Source organism: Apodemus sylvaticus, chromosome 5, assembly GCF_947179515.1.
Source record: "Apodemus sylvaticus chromosome 5, mApoSyl1.1, whole genome shotgun sequence".
Lineage (NCBI taxonomy): Eukaryota > Metazoa > Chordata > Mammalia > Rodentia > Muridae > Apodemus > Apodemus sylvaticus.
Genome location: NC_067476.1, coordinates 10,438,273 through 10,459,334, shown reverse-complemented (window position 1 = coordinate 10,459,334; position 21,062 = coordinate 10,438,273). Strand labels below are relative to the sequence as shown.

General features: G+C 53.1%; 1 protein-coding gene across 1 annotated transcript in view; it reads right to left on the bottom strand.

Annotated features, from left to right (window-relative positions):
- Nucleotides 1-3,004: 3,004 nt before the first annotated feature.
- The window catches only part of Hmcn2 (hemicentin 2), a 146,614-nt gene continuing 128,556 nt past the window's right edge, over nucleotides 3,005-21,062 (bottom strand). The window contains 13 exon segments of the mRNA XM_052182128.1: nucleotides 3,005-3,668; nucleotides 4,467-4,593; nucleotides 4,847-4,966; nucleotides 5,588-5,908; nucleotides 6,606-6,734; nucleotides 7,952-8,086; nucleotides 8,572-8,694; nucleotides 8,811-8,873; nucleotides 9,862-10,099; nucleotides 10,347-10,468; nucleotides 10,567-10,704; nucleotides 12,458-12,607; nucleotides 17,892-18,161. Of these exon segments, the coding sequence (XP_052038088.1) occupies nucleotides 3,323-3,668; nucleotides 4,467-4,593; nucleotides 4,847-4,966; nucleotides 5,588-5,908; nucleotides 6,606-6,734; nucleotides 7,952-8,086; nucleotides 8,572-8,694; nucleotides 8,811-8,873; nucleotides 9,862-10,099; nucleotides 10,347-10,468; nucleotides 10,567-10,704; nucleotides 12,458-12,607; nucleotides 17,892-18,161 (2,282 nt within the window). The 3' untranslated portion in view covers nucleotides 3,005-3,322.

Here is a 21,062-nt window from a genome sequence, read left to right as displayed (position 1 = left end):
AATGTGAGTATCAGGAAGAGCCCCTCCCCCACCCCAGGTGGGAGGGACGGGGCGGGGGCAGGGGACCTGCTAGGAGAAGGTTCTGCCGCTGAGCTAACTGGCCCCTGCTAGTGAAGTTTTAGTGGATCAATGCAAACGCATAGCAGCCCCGTTGTCCCTAGCTGCCTTGGCACTCTGAAAGCCCAGGGAGTGAGTTGCATCAGAAACGAGATGTCCTGAAAAGCCAAAAAATATTTACTCTTTTGTCCTTTACAGAGAAAAGACTTCTGTTTTGAAAGTAGAAGGATAAACGGGACATAGAGGCATGTGTCTCTAATTCAAACACTCAAGGTTATCTTCAACTATGTAGTGACTTTAGGGTCATCCTGGGCTACAGGAGACCCTGTTTCAACAAACAAACATCCAACAAAACAAATAAACAAAAATAAGAAAGAAAGTAGATGTGTCCTGAGGACATTCTGTTGGCTGTGTGGACAACTTCTACTAAGTCAGCTCCTGGTTAAGAGCACTGGGTTTTCCTGCAGAGAACCTGGATTCGGTTTCCCGCACTCACATGGTAGCTCCGAGCACCTGTAACTGCAGGTCTAGCCTAGATGTCTAGGAGCACTGGGGCACATCTGTAGTCCACTCGGGAGGCCAAGGGAGGATTGTGGTAAGTTCAAGGCCAGCCCAGGCTACCCTGTCTCACTGCTTTCTCCGAGTCCTAGATGGGAGAAAAGCACTATTCAGGAAGAGATGGCTGTGGAGGTTACCCGGGGTGTCAGGGAGAAATGAATTATCCCCAAAACCTTCTGCACAAAAGACAGGCTTTCCACAGCTATGTCTGGGGGCACCTGGCAAAAAGGCAGGTTATTGAGGCAGGAGCTTGCCACCTAGAGAGAAGGGCAAGGACAGCGAAAAGCAGTTCCTGAGCCAGCACACCACACCACACGGGGTGCTCAGTCTCTCCAGCACACAAAGCCATGTCCCTGACCCATCCCAAAGACCCTGCGGGAACTTCCCGAGGCCCCTTCACTTTTCCTGCCCTCCTCTACTGCTAAACCCTCCCCTTTCAGGACCTCCACCCCCTGCTGCACCCACAGCACCTGTCCTCCCTCCCTCCCTCCCTCCCTCCCTTTATCCTGTATCTGCTCAAAGGTCACCTGTTCAGTGAGGTTTACCTCCACCAGCCCCGGAGGTTTGGGGCTGTATGTAGCTTAGCCCCATCTGATATGATATAGAGGCTGACTGGGCTTACATATAATGATCTCTCTCTCTCTCTCTCTCTCTCTCTCTCTCTCTCTCTCTCTCTCTCTCTCTCTCTCGGGTGGCAGGGACAAGAGCATCTGTCAGCCCCAATCTATTCAGCCCCAATCCTGTTGCATACTGCAGGCATTTATATCTAACCTATCTCTCTCTTAACTTACACCGATTTCCTGCCCTTCCTCATCTTTATTCCCATGCACTTGTCTTGCATGTGTATGTGCATATGTGTATGTGTGCAAACATGGGCATTCCCTAGGGACATTACCCACGTTTTAATTATTATTATTATTATTATTATTATGTGTGTGTATGTGTGTGTCAGTGTGTGAGTATGTGTGTGTGTGTATGTATGAGTGTGTGTATGCGTGTATGTGAGCCTGTGTGTGAGTGTATGTGTGTGTGTGTGTGAGTCTGTGTGTGAGTGTGTATGTATGTGTGTGAGTGTATATGTGTGAGTCTGAATATGTGTGTGAGTGTAAATGTGTGTTTGTGAGTGAGTGTGTGTGTATGTATGAGTGTGTGTGTGATTGTGAATATGTGTGTGAGTGTGTGTGTGTGTGTGTGTGAGTGTGTGGTGTTTGGGTGTCGCGGTGCCTGTGCACAGGTCAGGGGATATCTCTTGGCGGTGGGTTCTTCCCCCCTCTCTGGGATCTAGAGACCAAACGCAGGTTATCATGAGGCTTGGATGGCAAGCATTTTCCTTATCTTTTGAAACAGAGCCTCTCCCTGGCCTTAGGAGCACTCATTTGACTCGCAGGGATCCACCTGTCTCTGCCTCCTCAGTGCTGGGGTTACAGGCTGGGACCCCATGCCAGTACAGTTCCAAGAATCAAATTTGCACTTGCAAAGGCAGAGCACACTTATCAGTGTTGCCTAAGGGCTATTTATTTATTTATTTATTTATTTATTTGAATTTGGTTTTTTTTGAGACAGGGTTTCTCTGTATAGCCCTGGCTGTCCCGGAGCTCACTCTGTAGACCAGGCCGGCCTTGAACTCAAAAATCTGCCTGCCTCTGCCTCCCAGAGTGCTGGGATTATAGGCATGCGCCACCACCAACCCACTAATGGTTTTTTGTTTGCTTTTTTTTAAGTAAGCGAATTCATTCATCTACTGGCCAAGGATAAAGGGAGCCCTGCTTAGGTGCCAGAAGAAACTGTGAAACCAACCCTGGGCTCAAGGCCCCATGTTCTGGTGACAAGATTCATGAACAAACAAGAAATAGAGTCACTAGTGTGCCTGCCACTTAGGCAAGGGTCTGAGGGAAAAAAGTAAAAAGGACAGCGGGTTCTAGGAAGTCAGGTTCACGGCCTTGTTTGAGGCAGGGCCTCTTAAAGTCCTGGCTAATCTGGAGTTTATTGTCAGCCAGGATGACCTTAAACTCTGGCTTCTCCTGCCTCTACTTCCCTAGTACTGAGGTTAAGGGTGTTTGTCACCATCTCCGGCAATTTCAAACTGTTCTCGAGAATTAATATACAGTGTTTTTAGTACTGCGCATCGGTCTCTATGAAGAACATTTAATTCTCATTAATTCTCCTGCAGCACTACCGGGAAGGAAGAAGGTCCTGCTTTACAGCTCTGTTTAACACCAAACATCCCAGCCAGGGACAGAGGCCTAATTCCCAAGGACCCAGCAGCTGGGATCACAGCAGGGCTGGTCACGGCCCTCCCAGGCCCCTCTTCAGCAAGACAAAATAACTCAACAAAAACATCAAGTCAGTAAAAAAAAAAAAAATTATATTATATACATTCCATGTGGTCAGGACAGTGTCAGATGCTGCCACCCCTACTGGGTCTGTCCTCCTGGGGGATCCTGGACCCCTGAGACCTTGCCCAGCTCCCCCGTGAGATTTGAGGAAGGACAGGATCAGGCCTGTACCATTGGCTTTGCCGCCAAAGGTGCAGCGGTCCCTGCCCCCGGGTCAAGGCCCTGCGCACAGCAGTGTTTACTGAAGATCTCGCTGACGCACGGGGGCGGGAGAAGAGGACGTTCTCTATCACTGTAGGTGTCATGGGCAAGGGCCACTCTGTTCCGCTCTGCGAGGTCAGGGTGGATCTGCAGCTCTGGCCTTGCTAGCTTCAGTACGGGTAGGGCGACACTGCGATTAGCAGGACGTAGACGCTCTGATGGCGGGGTGCAGCTGCGCGCACCGTCAGGCGATAGAGCCCGGCGTGGGTGAGCGCTCTGCGGGTGTAAACCGCGCCTTGTCCAGCGCGCAGCTGGCGGAGAGCAAAGGGGCTGCGTGGGTCAGGCTCCAGCACGGTGAGCTCCGTGCGGTTGGCGGGGATGCCAGCCTCGGAGAAGGCGGCCAGGCGGGCCACGTCGTGGTGGGCGCGCACACCGAGGGGCAGCGGCAGCAGGCGGTACTGCAGTGTGGACGGACCGCTGGCGCTGCAGTCCTGCGAGCAGCGGCGGAAGCAGGTCCTGAGGGTGACACAGATAAGCTCATTGGGCTACGATCCAGTGCACCCCAGTTCAACCCCATGCTCCCCAAATACCTTGCCTGCATATGCCACTTCAGATATTCTGAAATGCACAGTCCTTTTCAGAGATCAGCAAACTGAGGCCCAGGGAAGCCAGATAGAGGTTTCCCTGCCCTTTAGCTTGTCTTCCCATTCCCCACTCCCCCCCCCCCCCTTTCCTTGCCCAAAGCCCAGGGCAGTTCAGAAAAGACACAGCATGATAAAACTCAGTCGCGTAGGTCCACTCAGCAGTGCCCAGAAGTGAGGAACCTGGGGGCTGAGTCACACGTCTGGACTCCCAGGGGTTCAAAGACTCCTTGTAGGAGTCTCCTCCACCGCCTGCCTCATTCCCCTTTGTAGGATCCAGAACAGATACACTCTCCAGAAGGCTTCCCGAGGTCCTGAGGTCTTAGTGCCTCTTAATGAATATAGTGAGCTGAGTCCTGGAGTTTGTGAGGTTTCCCTAATTCCTATGTTTGGGGGTGCTTTCCATCTGAGGTTATGTTTGTACAAGGGGAGGGGCGCATTATCTGTCCCAGAGAGCACACAGTGTGTAGTGGCATGGAGCCAAGATTGCCTGGGTACAGGTTTGCTGGGCGTGCCAGCACGTAGCTCTGGCCCAGGATGTCTGACAGGGCAGCTCCCCCGGCCTCCAGATGCCTTCCTGGAGGTGGGGGGTCCAGGCACGGACAAGATGGAGAAAAAGTCCTGTGCTCAAGTGCCTGCCCCTGGAACCGACACCCGCTGGGCCCCTCCTTACCCGGGGCTGGAGCCCTGCCTGTAGGTGGTAGGACAGGGCGTGTCTACACATTGGAAGCTGCCTCGGGTATTGAAGCACATCTGGCCAGGCCCACACTCGATGCCATCTTCCTCACATTCGTTGATGTCTGGGCGGCAGGGTGCGGTAGGAGATGGTCAGATAGAACACGGGAGAGGGAGACCAGAGGAGGCCGTGGGAAAGGGACCAGCTTTCTGAGGCAGAGACCTGAGGAGAGACCCTCCCCAGCACCACTCCATCTCCCAGGGGCATGGCTTGTAGGGACTTCCTCCTACCAAGGGAGAGGTTCAGATGAGGATAACAGCCCAGGGACACACAAGCTAGGTCCTGGGTGGGGTGTGGAGTGGCCCTGGCTGGCTCACCCTGGCAGTTCTTCCCGCTGGGAAGGAGGCGGTAGCCGGAGGGGCAGAGGCAATGGTAGCTACCCTCTGTGTTTCGGCAGGCATGCTGACACAGGCTCCTCACGCGGCACTCATCGAGGTCTGGTCCAGGTGGGGACAGACCAGACAGGGGGCAGAGAGATGCTGAGTCAGATTGCTGGGGTGGCCACGTGCTCTGAGACCGGTCAGGGAAGCTCCCTGCTCCAGGCAGCCCCTCCCCTGCCTGCCTCACCCAGGCCTGCTGCAGGAGCCTCACCACCAGTCTCATCACCAAGGCAAGAAGAGGGGCCATCCTACTGACAGACTCCATCCCCCTGTGCCTGTGCCACCAGCCCCGCCTCCACAGGGCCTACGGACTACAGGCCTGCACCCTCTGCTCCCCACAGTCCCTCTTTATAGCTTCATGTCTAACTGGAACATTCTTTCACTCCCCCAAACCTCCCCACCTCAAGAGGAGTGTTTTTTAAAGTGGGTTTTTTTCTCAGGCATCATTTTAGGAGGGCCTCCTAAAAACACCCCAAAGATGGTTTGGACATCACCTCAGTGTCCCTTTTGGGGATCCCCTTTGTTCTTCAGCCACAGCACTGCTCCCCACTTGCAGAATTTCCCCTGCCTCCACGGCGCTTTGCCTGTGAGTACTGTACTGGGTTTCTCAGTTTGCCCAGACCCGTGCCCAGCCTAGGAGCCCAGGACAACAGTGTGTGTCCCTAGGGCCTGCTTTACCTGTACACACGCCGTCCTGCCTTATGAAGCCAGGTGGGCACCAGGCCCGTCCCACACTACTCAGGGCTCCAGAACCAGGCCGCAGGGAGACCCAGGTATGGTAGGAACCATTGGGCCTGGGTATCCGAGACCGCAGCCAGGGCACAAATGGGCCCCGGTGGCTGACGACGGTAATGTTTTGACGGTTCCGTTCCAGGGGGGTACAGGTCCTGCCATCTCGTAGGAGGGTCTGGCCTGGCGGGCACAGGCATCGATAGCTGCCCTGGAGGTTCTGACACTGGTAGACGCAGGGTGTGGGCAGCTGTAGGCACTCATTGATGTCTGTAGAGGAAGACCAGACAGGGTGTGAGCACGGTTCGGTGCTCTGTGGCCTTCAGATGCTCCAGATACCCCTTGGGATTGTTTTGTTTTGCTTTGAGACAGGGTTTCTCTGTGTAGCTCCGGCTGTCCTGGAACTCACTCTGTAGACCAGGCTGACCTTGAACTCAGAAATCTACCTGCCTCTACCTCCCAAGTGCTGGGATTAAAAGTGTGCACCACCACCTCCCGGCGGGCTCTTTTTTTTTTTTTTTTTTTTTTTCTTTTTCCTTTGAGACAGAGTCTTGTTTGGAATGTTCCTCAGAATGTGCCTCTATCGGCTGAATACTGAAATGAGAGCTGTGTACCTCTAGGCCTGGCTCAGCTGTCTCTCTGTCATCTTTCCCTTCAAGCCTTATGAGGGCCCTGGTACCAGCATCCTCCCTGACCCTAGGTCTGCAGTCAGGGCCCAACTCCCAGCTCTGAGCACCATCCCAGGCTGTAGAGCCCCAGTCCTCAGTGACAGTCATCCATTCTACCCCTGGCCTTTACCTCCCTCCACCCCTGGCATCCACAGAAGTGCCCCTATGCAGGATCTGGTGGGCGGCCTTGGCCGCTGCTTCAGTCACTCTCAGACTCACCAGACCATAAACACTCCTTGTTCTGAGCCAGAGCTGAGTGAGACCCAGGACCCAGGGGGTGTTCTAGCTGTCCCCTTTACCTAGGCAAGGCAGGCCGTGACCTTGTTGGCGGTACCCTCTGGGACAACCACAGTGGTGGCCACCTGCAGTGTTCTCACAGAGTTGGTTGTAGCGACACTCATCCAGCTGTTCCAGACACTCATCCACATCTGGGGAGGCAGCGAACAGGGTGATCACAGGCACGGCCGTGGAAGTGGTTCAGCCCAGAGGCCTCGTTCGAGGACGGACCCCTCCCCCTCCACGGTAAGGCCTCCTCTGTCTCTTTTTCTAATCACGGCTGCACAAGGCTGCACGCTGGTACTTTGCATCCTCTCTCTCTCCGAGAGCCACACAAGGTTAGAAGGCAACAGGGTCCAGACTCCAAAGAAAAGACGGAGCTTAGAATGTGGGCTCCTGTGCAGCTGACATATTCCAGGCCCCGGGTAGACAACGCTCCTTTTATACAAGTTCCTCATGCGCAAGAAGAGGGAGGCCCTATTGGTGAGGGGGTCAGATGTGTGCAGGGTTTAAGGACCTGGTATATAGGAAGAGGTGGAGGAAGGAATGAAGGTAGGAATGTAGGAAGGAAGAGGTGGGGGGCGGGCGGGAAGGAAGGTAGGAAAGGAAGGGGGAGGGAGGAAAGAGGAAGGAGGAGGGAGAAGGGAGAAGGAAAAAAAGAGGGAGGCAGGGAAGGAAGAGAGTGGGAAAGACTCTCTTAAGATCCGGAAAGCTCCAGAAACTTACAGACTCACAAATCTATCCCTTGGGGCTATATAAACAGTAACGTCTGCCAAGGAAGAGGAGACCCTTCAGGCTGATGCCCAGGCTGGGGTGGTCTCCTCTGCGATGTGACTGTCTTTGAGTCACTATGTCCTTGTAAGCAGACCCTCACCCTGACTCCGTAAGCAGCCCATAAACTCACTGGTTCACTATGCAAGACTCTGCGGTGGTGTTTCCTTAGTTGCTGGTGTCTGATCTGGGATGAACATATGTTCAGGTCTGCCCAGGCAAACACCACATGACACAGACCCGGTCCAGAAAACCATACAACGCGTAAAGGTCTCCCATTGAGGGGCAGCACTTGGATGTCAGGGCAAAGGCCACTTGCCACTGAGACGCAGCAGCTGCCTGGAAGCTGTGTTGAGAAGGCCCCAGAGGCTGGCTCTAGTCTGGACCACGACGTGGGGAAAGCTGTGTAGAAAAGTGGCATCCCTGCTGTCTCTGACTTATTTCCCTGACGTCATCAAGCACAAATGGGCAGAGGTTGAAAGGAAAAGATAGGACCCAGCTCTGGGCTTCTGCCAAGAAAGTCCTAGATGCCCTGAATCCCAGTGACACTCTCTGGTCTCTTGGGAGTTTGACTGGCCCCATCTGGTGCCCCTGTCACCTTCACAGCTGCTTCCATCAGCAGTTACCCGGAAGCCAGGCCTACAGGAAGGGAGGCAGTTATAGGATCCCAGCAGGTTCACACAGCGCTGCCCCTCCTGGCAGAGGTGGGTGTCGCCCGCACACTCATCCACATCTGGGGGCAGAGCACACGGGGTGGGGGTAAGGGGTGGACCGTGTGAATGTTTGCCTTATACTCTGGCCCAGCCCACTCATAGCCTAGAAGGCCCTGACATGAAGGTCTCCCAGCCTGTAGTTCTTATGTAAGGCTGTAAACCATGCCCCCTTGGGTTCTAGCTAGAAAGCCAAGGGAGACTTGGAGGGCCAGCCCCCACCGCTGGGAGTGACAGGCAAAGGCACAGGTTAGAATCAGGTTGAGACCTGTCATTCAGTCATGGATCAGAAAATCAGGAGTCTTGGGGCTGCTGTGGGGAGATCTTACAGGCTTGAGGAGCACACAGGGGCCACAGGTTTGTCTCTGGGGGTCCACACCACCCCAACACCTCCTATCTTCCAGAAATGTGCACCTCCACAAGCATGCGCTTGCCTTTGGAATCTGGGCCCCGAGGAGCTGACTGCACATTGTGCAGAACTGAGCTGCACCTCACCGGGGCTGCTCACCTCTGCAATTCCTGCGGTCCCGAGCCAGGGAGAAGCCAGTGGGGCAGGAGCAGGAGAAACGGCCAGGAGCGTTGCGGCAGGTATGGGAGCAGGGGCTGGGACCCTCTGAGCATTCGTCCTTGTCTGGGTGGCAGACGTGAGACTCTGTTCACAGGCTCTCTCGCCAGCTTACTGGAGTGGACTGTACACCCCAGAAGGAGAGGGCGACTCTGTTCCTACCAGGGCCCGGAGGAACTCACCCACACAAAATGCTCCTTGGGTATCCAGCTCAAAGCCCTCAGGACAGCCAACTTCATCTTCTTCTGTAATGCAAAAGGAAAGACCCTGAGGGATCCAATTACCCAGGACATCTTGGGCTTGTTCTTTGGGCTGGTCCAGGCAGTGGACCCTGCTGGGAGGTCAGCCCCAGCTTTGAACCAGACATGTGACAGCGGAACAGCCAGCTGGCTCCTGGCTCAGGCTTGTTGGAGGTGGTAGTTGTGGGGACATGCCTGGTCTTGTAGCTGTGCCCTGGTGATGTGTGCTTGTGTGTGTGTGTGTGTGTGTGCGCACACGTGTCTTAAGGGCAAAGATTCAGGCGAACTCAAGAGAGCCCACCAGAGAAAAGTAGATTGTTGGCGGTCACATATGCAAAACTGTGCTCAGGAGAGCCCGGCAGCCATGCACAGAGAGTTGCGATAGCTGTCAACAGACAGCAAGAAAGGGAGCTGGGACTGCCTCTGCAATTGTAGGGACAGATGGCCACTGCGGGCCAGTTAGGGATGTGGAGGCAGAGCCTGTGTTGCTGGCCTGGAGACCCCAGGAAGCTAGCCGTTTATGCCCACTGGGCAGCTAGGAACCATGGGCTTCCCACCAGCAGCGCAGATAGGCTCTGAATCCGGGTGAGCCTCGCCTTATATCCTTGTTGCTTCCGGCATTCCTCTCAAGATACTTTTAAAAGCATCTTGATACTTTGAAAAGATACTTTTAAAGCATTCCTCAGCTGTGACTACATGACCTGCTCAGGTGGGCCACCAGAGGTTGCACCCATGGGACCTTTGGTGCAGGCACCTTGGGAGCAGGGAGTGGGTGTGGTTTAGCTTCAGAAGTCTAGGCCGGGAGCGGCCTGAGGAGCTGAACTGGCCCTGCGAGGTGGGCGGGGCCAGGCTGGAATGGGCGGGGCCAGCGGAGGTGAGTGGCTGCCCTGTGTATGCCCCTCTCCCTAGCCTGTGCCAGGTGTGAGTGGCCAGTTGAGTTTGGGACTTTGGCAGTCGTAGCTGGTAGGGTGGAAGTGGGACCATGGGGCCTCACCTGCTTGCAGGGCTGTGGTAAGCTGGAAGTTCAGGGCCTCTGCCTCAGGGTCAAAGGCCGAGCTGATAGCGGAGGCCCGAAGATGCTGCACCAGCTGGGGCTGGAGGCCCCTGGTCTCATCATACTGGATGCTGTGATTGCAGCGCAGGGAGTCTGGGAGGCTGTCATGGAGGAAGCGCTGTGTGGAGCCCACGAAGAGCTGGCCAGGCCCTGTCTGCACATAGTGCTCCTGGAAGTCCTGGGGGGAAGGGCAGGAATTAGAGAAGCCAGGAGGGAGGTGGGGTGCTGCGTGGAGAAGACTGGGCAAGCCTCCTTTGTCTCTTCTGCCTAACAGCTGGCAGTCGGGGTGGCACCATGCCTGTGAAGTTCTTGTTTACGGAGTGAGAGAAATGCTCGCTTCTCAGCGGCAGCTCCCTCTTGGGAACCATCGCAACTGGCTTCTGGGGTTTGAGGAAGGAAAGTGGGGAGCAGCCCAGAACTTGTACCTGTACGTGCAGATCGGCGTCGGCCAAGCTCTCTGGGATCTTGCCATCGATTTTCATGTCCACGAGCAGGAGTCCATCGGGATCCAGACCCCGAGCCACCTGGGTCATCGTAAGCAGCTCCCCTGCAAGCCACCCCCACCCAGCCTGGAGTCAGCGCAGGGGCAGTTCGGGCTCTCTCAGGCCCCGCCCCTCCCCCAGCCGTCTGAAAGACCACGCTCACCTGTAGAAAATTCCATCTGTGACTCCTGCTGGAAGCTGCCACCCGTCAGAGAGTAGCCATTTAAGGCCTCTCCCGTCTCCCTAGCCAGGGCCCAGTAGATGGGGGCAATCGTGACCACCAGCACTCGCATTAGAGGCCCTGGATATAGCAGAACACAGAGACCTTGTTAGGACTGGAGTCTCAGGGCAGCAATGCCACTCGCGATCCCCCTGTGGGTCCCCTCCGCTCAGCCTTTCTCTCCCTGGCCAAGCTTGCTCTTGTGACTACCTTTGCCAGTTGTCTGGCAGACCCCAGGAGATAGCAAAATCAAATACGGACTTTATGGTGCAGATAGAAAAGCAAATATAATAAAGAAATGCATGGGACATGATATTTAGCCAGGTTCAACAAAACCAGATTGATGGTCCCCTTAGCTCCTGGGATGCCACAGGCTGTCACGATGTGCTGGCTGGGTTGATGATCAACTAACTTGTAGATAACTTCTGCAACCCCCCCCCCAGAAAGGAGTGTCCTGGGTGTCATGTGACATATGGACCTCCTAGGGCTAGGAGAGGCCACAGACTGGGTCATGGGGGCCACCGCCCACTCACAGCTTCCTCGGGGTCAGGGACAGTGGCGGGCAGCACGTAAAGAGGTGACAGGAGAAAGCTAGAGCCCTTGTGGGCAGCAGAACCTGCCCGGCTCCTCAGAGCCTGGTCCCATTAGAGTCACGCTCTCGGGGCCTGGGTCTAGATGGTCCCAGTGGCTCCTGCAAATGGAAGCAGTGGCCACAACGGAACAGCATTTTACTTAAATTCGCCTCTGTTGACGGTGGCTTCAAGTCTGGCAGTTAAAGTCCCTGACCTAGGGCTGGAGAGATGTCTCCATTAAGAGCTTTTGTTTTTCTTGCAGAGAATCTGGGTTCAACTCCCAGCACCCACCTAGTGGCTCACAACCATCTGTAACTCCAGTTGCAGAGGATCTGACAGTCTTTTCTGGCCTCTGCAGGCACCAGGCACGCACATGGTTGTACACACATATATGCAGGCAAAAACATTTGTACACACAAAATAAAAACAAAAGATTCAAAACAAAGCAAAAAAAAAAAAAAAAACCCAAACAAAACCAAACAAAACAAGCCAACGACTGAGGCCATGTGTGGCTCCTAGTGAGATCTTGCCTCGGCCTTTCCCTGCACTGGGTCCGAGAAAGGGGCCTTGGGGCCTTTACACAGGCTTGCCAAGACAGGGCCGTGAACCACCTGGATAGTCTCTGCTCGAGACATCATGTTTCTTGAATCTGTGACTCAAGGCAGATCCACGCCTCCTCCTCCTCCTCCTCATCTTCCTCCCTTTCTTCCCCTTCCTCTTTCTCCTGCTCTTCTTCCTCTTCTTCTTCCTTTTCTTTTCTTTTTGATTTTTTGAGGCAGGGTTTCTCTGCATAGCCCTGACTATCCTGGAATTCCCTCTGTAGATCTGGCTGGCCTCGAACTCTGAGATCCACCTGCCTGTGCCCAGCCCCCCAAGGGCTATGATTAAAGACATGCGCTTCCTGCTTATTAGATGATGCAGTTCTGAATCTTTCCTGCTGTCTGACCCCTCCAGCTCATGTCTGTGAATCAATTCTAGTGATTCCTCACTTTTCTATCTGCTTCCATGGGGGGGGGGGCTCCCCAAGTGTAAGTGGAATTCCTGTCATCCTCTGAGCTCCTGGTGCAGTACCCTGCTCATGCCTCCCTCTCCCTGTCTGATTTCAAATGCAGTGACTTATTTGGTGATAGTGGTAGGAGTGGGAGCCTGTGAGCAGGGGAGGGATTCAGCTCTCGAAGGCAGTCCTGTCTCCAGGTACCAGGCCTTGAACAAACCTTTTCTGTTGTGTGGGTCCAGCATGTGTCCCAGGGGCCCCCACTTACCCACACTTGCTGGGATATGACTGATGCTGCTCCAGATGGTAGGGACCTCAGAACTGCCCTGTCGTTGCACACTGATGTTCAGAGTAGCCATCCCAAATTCCTGGCCGTTGATGATTCCGATCATGCTGCCCCGGCTGCCTCGGGGCTCCCCTGTGAAGCAGGAGTGAACAATAGTGACTCACACTACCTACCTACTCTGAGCCTCCATGCAAAGGGGTTGTCACTGATCCTGCTTCATCAAGTTGGAAAGTGAAACTCAGAAAGTCACCACGTCCAAAGACACAGCTAACAGGTAATAGACTCAAAGCACAGAAGAGCTTGGCTCTAAAATAAAGGAGATTGTGATTGGGGAGAGGGCTCAGAGGGTGAGATGCTTGTTGTGCAGGCACGAGGGCCTGAGTTTGGTCCTCAGAACACACATAGAAATGTCAGCCATAGTGGTATAGACTTATAATCCTGGTGTTGGGGAGGCAGAGACAGCAGAGGCAGAGGTGGAACCCTGGAGCTCACTGGCTAACCAGCTTAACTGGGGCTCAGTGAAAGATCCTGTCTCAAAAACAAGGTGGACAGCTCCTGGGGAGTGGCACAAGTTGTCATTTGGCCTCCATATGCACCCGCACACACATGCACCTGCATACATACATGTACACACATGTAACCCACAACATGCACCTGCACATACATATGCCCATACATATCATGCATATACATACAACCACATACATGTCATGTACACATGTGTACTCACACCCACATGCACCTGCACACAGGTACCCCCCACATGCACCCACACACAATGCACATGAACACACATACACCTACATGCACATGGACCTGCTCACATGCATGGCATACATGCATCCATACATACTTACACCTACACACAAGCACACAGACACATGTGTACCTGCACACATGCACCTACACACATGTATGTACAAATGCACCTACCCACACATGCAACTGCACACATATGCACCTGTGCAATGCACCCACAGACATGCACCTGCTCACACAGATGCACATACACATGTACACATACACATAAATCCAGGCAAGTCAAGCCCCTAGGTCACATCAAGTTGGCTTGTTTATAAAATGAGGAGGTGGGTCCACAGACACACAGCAGACCTGTTGGTCTAAAACTTGCCAAGAGCTATGATGGCAGGGATTGGCATGCTGTAGGGACAGGGCACCATGCCAGGAACTGAGTATTATCACCAGAGCGTCCTCATTCCATCAGTGGCCCTGGCTCCAGCTGGCCTGCAGCTGCTCCGAAGGGAGCGGGCTGGCTGCCCAGAGGCTGCCAGGCGGTCCAGACGGCCGTTCTCTTGCACAAATTCAATGGATGACATCGGCCCACAGGGCCCCTGCTTCCTCTGCCTAATGAACCAGCTGCCTCCTTTGGGCAGATGGCCTTCCAGGGGGCACAAGACAGAGGGAGCCTGACTCTCTGCTCACCAGCCCTCGGGGGAAATTAACAACAAATTGCAGATGAACTGTCAAAAAAAATAACACAGAACATTCCATGGCCAGGATTTTAAATGGTCAATCAGGGCGAGCTAATGCCGGGTTCTAGGAAGTGCGGCCCTCAGCTGGGGTCTGGTGATGCCCATCTGGAATGTTTCTCATCCATATCTGCTTCCAACAGTGAACAGGGAGGGAGCTTGTGCAGAGAGGAAAGCAAGCCTGACCCAGATCCCTGGAGGCCACAAAACTCTGAGCCCTTGAATGACAGGACACTTTTCAGACGTTAGGAGTTTCAGCATCTTGCCACCCACCCCCTAAAACAAACAGTCAGGGCTAGGACACACTCTTACACTGATGGGGCAGAAAGAACAAAAGCACAGGGAAGAGAGACAGGTTTACAGGCAGGGCACTGGCAAGTTGGACCTGCAGCTGGTGGCCAGGAGAGCTCAGTGCTTGCCTGCCTCCACCCCCAGGACTGCAAACCAAGGCCAGCCAAACAAATGATAAACAACATACAGAACAGGGGCTGGAGAGATGTCAGGTAAAGTACCTCACGTGCAAGCAGGGAGGCTCAGCCAGGGTGCTTGCACATAAAAGCCGGCCCGCATAAAAGTGGCGCACGCCTGTAACTCTAGTGCAGAGGGACGAAAAGCCTGCAAGAGGCAGATCCCTGGGGCCTGCTGGCCAGACAGCCTAGGACACTGGTGAGCACTGGGTTAGTGAGAGACCCTGGATCAAACAAAAAGTAAGGAGGGAGGCTGCAGAGATGGCTAAGAGCATGTACTGTTCTTCCAGAGGACCCAGGTTCAGTTTCTGGCATCCACACCAGGCAGCTCACACCATCTGTAACTCAAGTTTCAAGGAAACCAGTGCCCTCTTCTGGTTTCTGTGGGCACCTGCATGCACACAGTGCACATAAATTTACATAGGCACACACACATACACATAAATAAAAAGTAAATAAATCTTTATATAGGGTTGGAGAGCAAGAGAGGAAGATACTCAGTGTCAAGTTCTGTTTCTTCACCTGCACACACACACACACACACACATACACACACACTCACTCACATACATTTTCTCTCACACACACTCACACTCTCACATACTCAGACACACACACAGCCCCCCCCACTCACACACTCACACACAACACATTCACACACACTCAGACACACATACACACATGCACACACACACACATGCACAGAACAAAAAACAAAAAAGCAAAAAAATCATGCCAGGCACATGCCTTTAATCCCAGCACTTGGGAGGCAGAGGCAGGCAGATTTCTGAGTTTGGGGCCAGCCTGGTCTACAGAGTGAGTTCCAGAACAGCCAGGGCGCCAGGGCTATACAGAGAAACCCTGTTTCGAAAAAAAAAAAAAAAAAAACAGAAAAAAAAATCCCATTACACAATAAAACCACTGAAGGAACTTAAACCAGGCAGACCACGTGGAGAAGGTGGTCACTGTGGACGTGGGCATGGAGACTGAAACAGAAAGCTGTTATTTGTCTTTCACAGCCAAGAGAATTGTAGATGGAAATGCCACACGTAATGAAATGAAACTGAAAAAGATATGTCTCAGGCAGATTATCACTGGATGTCATCCAAGCCAGGCAGAAAAAGGGGGCAAGTTTTAAAGCTAGCCTAACATTGTGTAGGAAGCAGGAGCGTATCTATTTACAGTTGGAAAGAAAACAAACAAACAAAAGACCGGAGTCAGGCACGGTGGGTTGTGCCTGAAGTACCAGCACTGGGGGAGTCTGAGGCAGGAGGATGGCTGTGAGTTTTAGGGCCAGCCTGGACTACAGAGTAAGAATGTTTCAAAATGGAGCTAAACCATTACCAAGAATTACCTAAGCATGGGAGAAGAAAGGTAGCTCTGCAAAATTGTCCTCGTCCTCTGAGCTCCACCCACGGCTGTGACACGCATCCACCCCGCCCCGCCCATGGCAAGAAATAAGAATATAAAAAGAATCACCTATGCACCTTCTGACCAGTGAATTATGGGTAATAACTAGCTGTCTGATGTCAGATCTCTATTTCCTCTGGCCTTTCTGTAATTAGCATATATGAAGGAGATAGTCATTTCCACTGTCGAATAGAGGGCTAACTAAATAAAGAACTGTGTTGGGGTGAATCCTTTTCCATGCCCCCTCCTCTTTCGCATCTTGTTCCTCTAACCCCAGGACCTCAGGATGGGACCTCATTTAGAAATGGGGTCTTCACAGAGAACAGCACATCGACCTGAGGCCATCAGGGTGAGCCCTTGTCCAGTATGCCTGGTGACTTTGTAAAAACAGAAAACTAGAGGCTGTCTTTAGTCACTGTTCTTTCTGTTGCTGTGAAGAGACACCATGACCAAGGCCATTCTAACAAATGAAAGCATTTAATTGGGGGCTTGCTTACAGTTTTAGAGGCTTAATCCATGATTATCATGGCAGGAAGCAGATAGAAAGGCGCTGGAGCAGTAGCTGAGCGCTTTACATCCTGATTTACAGGCAGCAGGCAGAGAGACAGACGCTGGGCCTGGTGAGGGCTTTTGAAACCTCAAAGCCCACCCCCCAGGGGCACACCTCCTTCAACAAGGCCACACCTTCTAATCCTTCCAAACAGCTCATCAACTGGGGATGCAGCATTCAAAGGAATGAGCCTGTGGGGCCCACCCTCAGGTAACCCTTCACTTAGATGGGCGTTCACAGGGAGATCACTGAGCAACAATACCAGCAAAGACTGAGCAACTCTTCCAGAAGCCAAGGAGTTCCAATGATGGCCAGAAGCTATGGGCCGAATCTCCTGCTTATGCTCAGGAGGAACCAGTACTTCCAAGGCTTTGATTTTGGACTAACAGCCTCTAAAACTGAAAGATGGTGTCTGTGAATTAAGGCCCAGACTATGGGATTTCATTATGTTGCCTCAGAAACTAACATGGAGACCATACACAACGCTTTGTGGTTTGAACTGGGAGCTTGTCACCAGGAGAGAGGAAAAGGAAGAGCCAAGTTTTGAAACAGAGGGAAGTCCCTCAGGCCTGAAGTCACCGGTGAGCTAGCAACTTCCTCTGGCTATCCAAGAACCTCTGATGTCTGGGTACAATTATTAGCAACATGCCCCTTCTTACAAACAAGGGAACTAGGGACCAGAAAGGTTGCCACATCTGCTTAACAAATGTCAAATCTCAATTCCTTAGAGGTGCTGCTGGCTGGAGAAGAGAGCTAGAGAGAGAGAGAGTGTGACACCAGGTGGAAATAGATTGGTGATGTCTGCCATAGGCGGGGTTAGAGAAGGGCCCTTTGGACAGAGATTCTGATGCTGTGTGTGGAAATGGATTGGTGATGTCTGTCTTTGACATGAGATACAAACCCAGGCCTGTGGGGTATTTGGTGCAAAGGCAGGCAATCCAGAAACAAGGTTCTGTGACTTTTCTTTATGTTGGTTTGGATTGTTTTACTCTGGTTGCTCAGGACACCCCTTTTCGGTATTAAAGTTTGGCCTGACCCTAAGGAGAAGGGAGCTGATTACGGAACCTCTAGATAGTGGGGGCCAGTAATGTCAGTAAGGTATGTTCTTTCTGATGACCTACCATGGCTGCGTAAGGCTTAGGATGCCCACGAGTTCACAGATCTTCATAGCAAAGTCCTCAAGGGCATTACAGGTAATCTTATTTGATCTTGCCCTTTTCTTGAGGTCATGGGGTGCCCACATGGAGGATGTGGGCCAACGTCAGATGACCCAGAACAGCCTGGTTCTCTGGCTAAGGTGAGTGTGGTAATTGCTTAGTCCTTCTGAGATTCTCTTTCCTCAGACAGGGTGGAACACATAGATTTCCCACCTGCCTTTTGCTCAGTTTTAACTGACTGAAGGACCAGGAAGCCTGCAGGGCAGTGGTCTAGGCTCTGCTGAGCAGGATGCATCCGCCAGACTCAGTCTGGAGGCCTAGGCAGGCAGGGCCACTCCTTACCTCGCACAGCCAGCAACGCCTTGGCTGTGGCAGAGCCCAGAAGGTTGTGAGCGACACACTCGTACACTCCAGCATCTCCAGCTTCGACATGCCCCAGCCACAGGCTCCCGTCTGGCAGGGCGCGGAGCCTCCGGCCAGCCTGTAGTGGTCGGCCCGCCCGCAGCCACTCGATTGTGGGCACAGGCTCTCCGGTGGCCCGGCATCGCAGTTCCACATCCACTCCTGATCTCACTGTCATGTCCCGAGGCTCCACCTGGAACACTGGGGCACCTGAGGGACGAGCAGGGCAGGTTTTAGGGAGAGTCTTGTCTGTTTCAGTGATCTGTGCTCATTAGACAACACCAGAAGGTGGGACGGATATGAGAGCCACATACATCCCTGTCCACAGCTATTGACCTCTTTGCTTCCTCACACATGAGGAACATGCTTTTCCCATGAGACCACTGTTGTGTGCACACACTGCTGCTTTTGCTCCATGATGCCTCCTCACATTTGATGGTGTCCCCTACCCCCACCCCAAGATGATATCACTAAGAGCTTGGGATGCGGCTCAGTAAGTAAGCATGAGGACCTGAGTTCAAATCCTCACCACCTATGTTTAAGACACCAGGCGTGCACTCCACGGGTACTTATTCTCTGCACTTTAATCAGCCGCAAGTGAGACATCGATATTGCCCCACCCCCACTCCAAGGCTCAGGGACCATCACGGAACACAGGGCAGAAAGTCTGTGAGAGCCAGACGTCAGGGAGGGCCAGAGTAAACGTGTTCTGGATTCCACAGGACTGCTGAGGTCACGAGCGCTCACTAGCCCTTGGTTGCTTCTAAGATCTGCACAGGATCAAACCATTCACCGTTCAAACACAGGCCTGGGATGAACTTAGGCGCCCCCTCCCCTGAGGAACTGTTGACAGCTGATGGCTTCTGGAGAATAAGTTTTCTTTAAGGATGTGGCCCCAATAGGACGATTTTGCTCCATCTGACGGCCCCACACCCCACACCCAGGACTATAGTGTATGTATGGTACAAATTAGTCTCTGTGGCTTATAAAAAACAAAAAGAACACAAAGTTGGGAGTGGGTGGGGAGGTGATCTCAGAGGAGTTAGCAGGAGGAGTGGGTGAACATGATTAAGACACATTGCATCAGCCAGGCCCTGGTGCTGCACGCCTTTAATCCCAGCACGTGGGAGGCAGAGGCAGGCTGATTTCTGAGTTTGAGGCCAGCCTGATCTACAGAGTGAGTTCTAGGACAGCCAGGGCTACACAGAGAAACCCTGTCTTGAAAAAAACAAAAAACAAAACAAAACAAAAAAACTCCAAAACCCCCAAACAAACAAAATAAGACACATTGTATCAAATTCTCAAAGAATTACAAAACACCAATCATGGCTGTGCCTGAGGTAACTGTAACCCAGTGCTGTGGAGGGCAGAGCAAAGAGGATTGCTGGGGTTTGCTGGCTACCAGTCTAGCTCCAATTTCAGTCACAGACTCTGTCTGGAGGGGATAAAGAGCAAGACTCCTGAGTACTTCCTCTGAACTCTGCGTCTCAGCTCGCCACAGCCAGTCCTACAAAAGCTACGTGCGCGTGCGCGTGCATGCGCGCCCATGTGTGTGTGTGTGTGTGTGTGTGTGTGTGCTGTGTGACCTCTCAAAATCCCCCAAGCTGGAAAGGATCCCCTGGGGCACACAGACATGGTGGAAAGCCACAGGGCCGCAAAACGGCAGGGAGATTCAACAGTGAAGACGGGGTCACGGTGCTGTGTGAAGGATCAGACCAGTGACACAATCCCAGTCACAGCTTCTTTCCCCTTTTAGTGGAGCTGGAGTACAACCCTGGGCCACATACTCACTAGACAAGTGTTCTGCCACCAAGCTTGCCCTAAAAACTCACTCTGTAGACCAGGCTGGCCCCAAACTCAGAAATCCGCCTGCCTCTGTCTGCCTTCCAAGTGCTGGGATTAAAGGCGTGCGCCACCACGGCCCGGCTAAATAAAACGTTTTAAATCTTTAAAAATAAGAATAAAACAAGAGTGTGGAAGGACCCTGCAGCCATGGCTGAGTGAGGTGGTCCTCCACAAGCCCTCCCCCCCAAAAGTATAAAACTTCAGTGGAAATTGACAAAAATTATTTCAGGGCCCAAGAAGCTAGCCAAAGACCCACAACACACCACAGGTTTCCAGAACCTTGGCTGACAACAGTGGCAGCCTGCAAGACTGTCCAGGACTGTGCATGCCCTGCTCCCCACTCGACACGGCAGCCCCACAGGCCAGCTGCGAAAGCCACCAGCTTCCTGTAACCAGGGCCCCGCTGCACTATTAGTGAAGAGGAGACACTTCCAGGGACTGAAGTATGCAGGGGGAGAAAACTGGAGGGGACAAATGGAGCCACTGCAGTAGGCTGGCTGAGGAGCCCGGGGAACCTGACAGACTTTAACAACAGCAAAGAGGGTGCGGAGGGGACCTGGGCTGGCCGCTTCCTTCTCCTCTGGCAGAGGGGAAAGATGTGGGTGGAGGAAGACCAGAGAAGACAATCCACAGCCACATGAGGCTGAAATTCGTCTCCACGTTTTCTGTCATGCTCACAACGTCTGGATGAAGTAGGTTTGTGGCGGCCACTTTCTGACCTTCCGGCTGCTGAGTCACACATCTGAGCTCTCTCCTGTGTGGGCTGTCATTGCCCCTCAGGCTGAAAATTTCCTGGTTCCTGACTGAGCCAGGGAGTTTCCATTGCAACTGAAACTGAATGTTTCCAGCAGCTCAATAATGGATGTGGTCTCGAACTAGCCTCCCTCCTCCACGGGGAGGGAAGATATGGCCCTCACTGCCAGGCCTGCTCCTGCCAGGCCTCTGCTGACACCTTAGAGGGGCTCAGCATCCTTGGGCAGCTGGGGGCTTCAGGATTCCCAGTAGGGTTTCCACTGACTGTAGAGAGATGGCTTCCTCATGAGAGAAGTGGGGACAGTCCTGTGCCCTCGTTAGTCCCGACACGGGGGACAGTGATGGCCCCTGGTCAGGGTGTCGGGGAAGTGTGGGCAGGACTCATCTCTGCATGGCACAGGCTGTGCAGTGATTCCCATGGAAACTGGAGCAGGATGATTGTTCTAACAATTTATCTTCCTGGGGCCGGGCGTGGTGGTGCACCCCTGTAATCCCAGCACTTGGGAGGCAGAG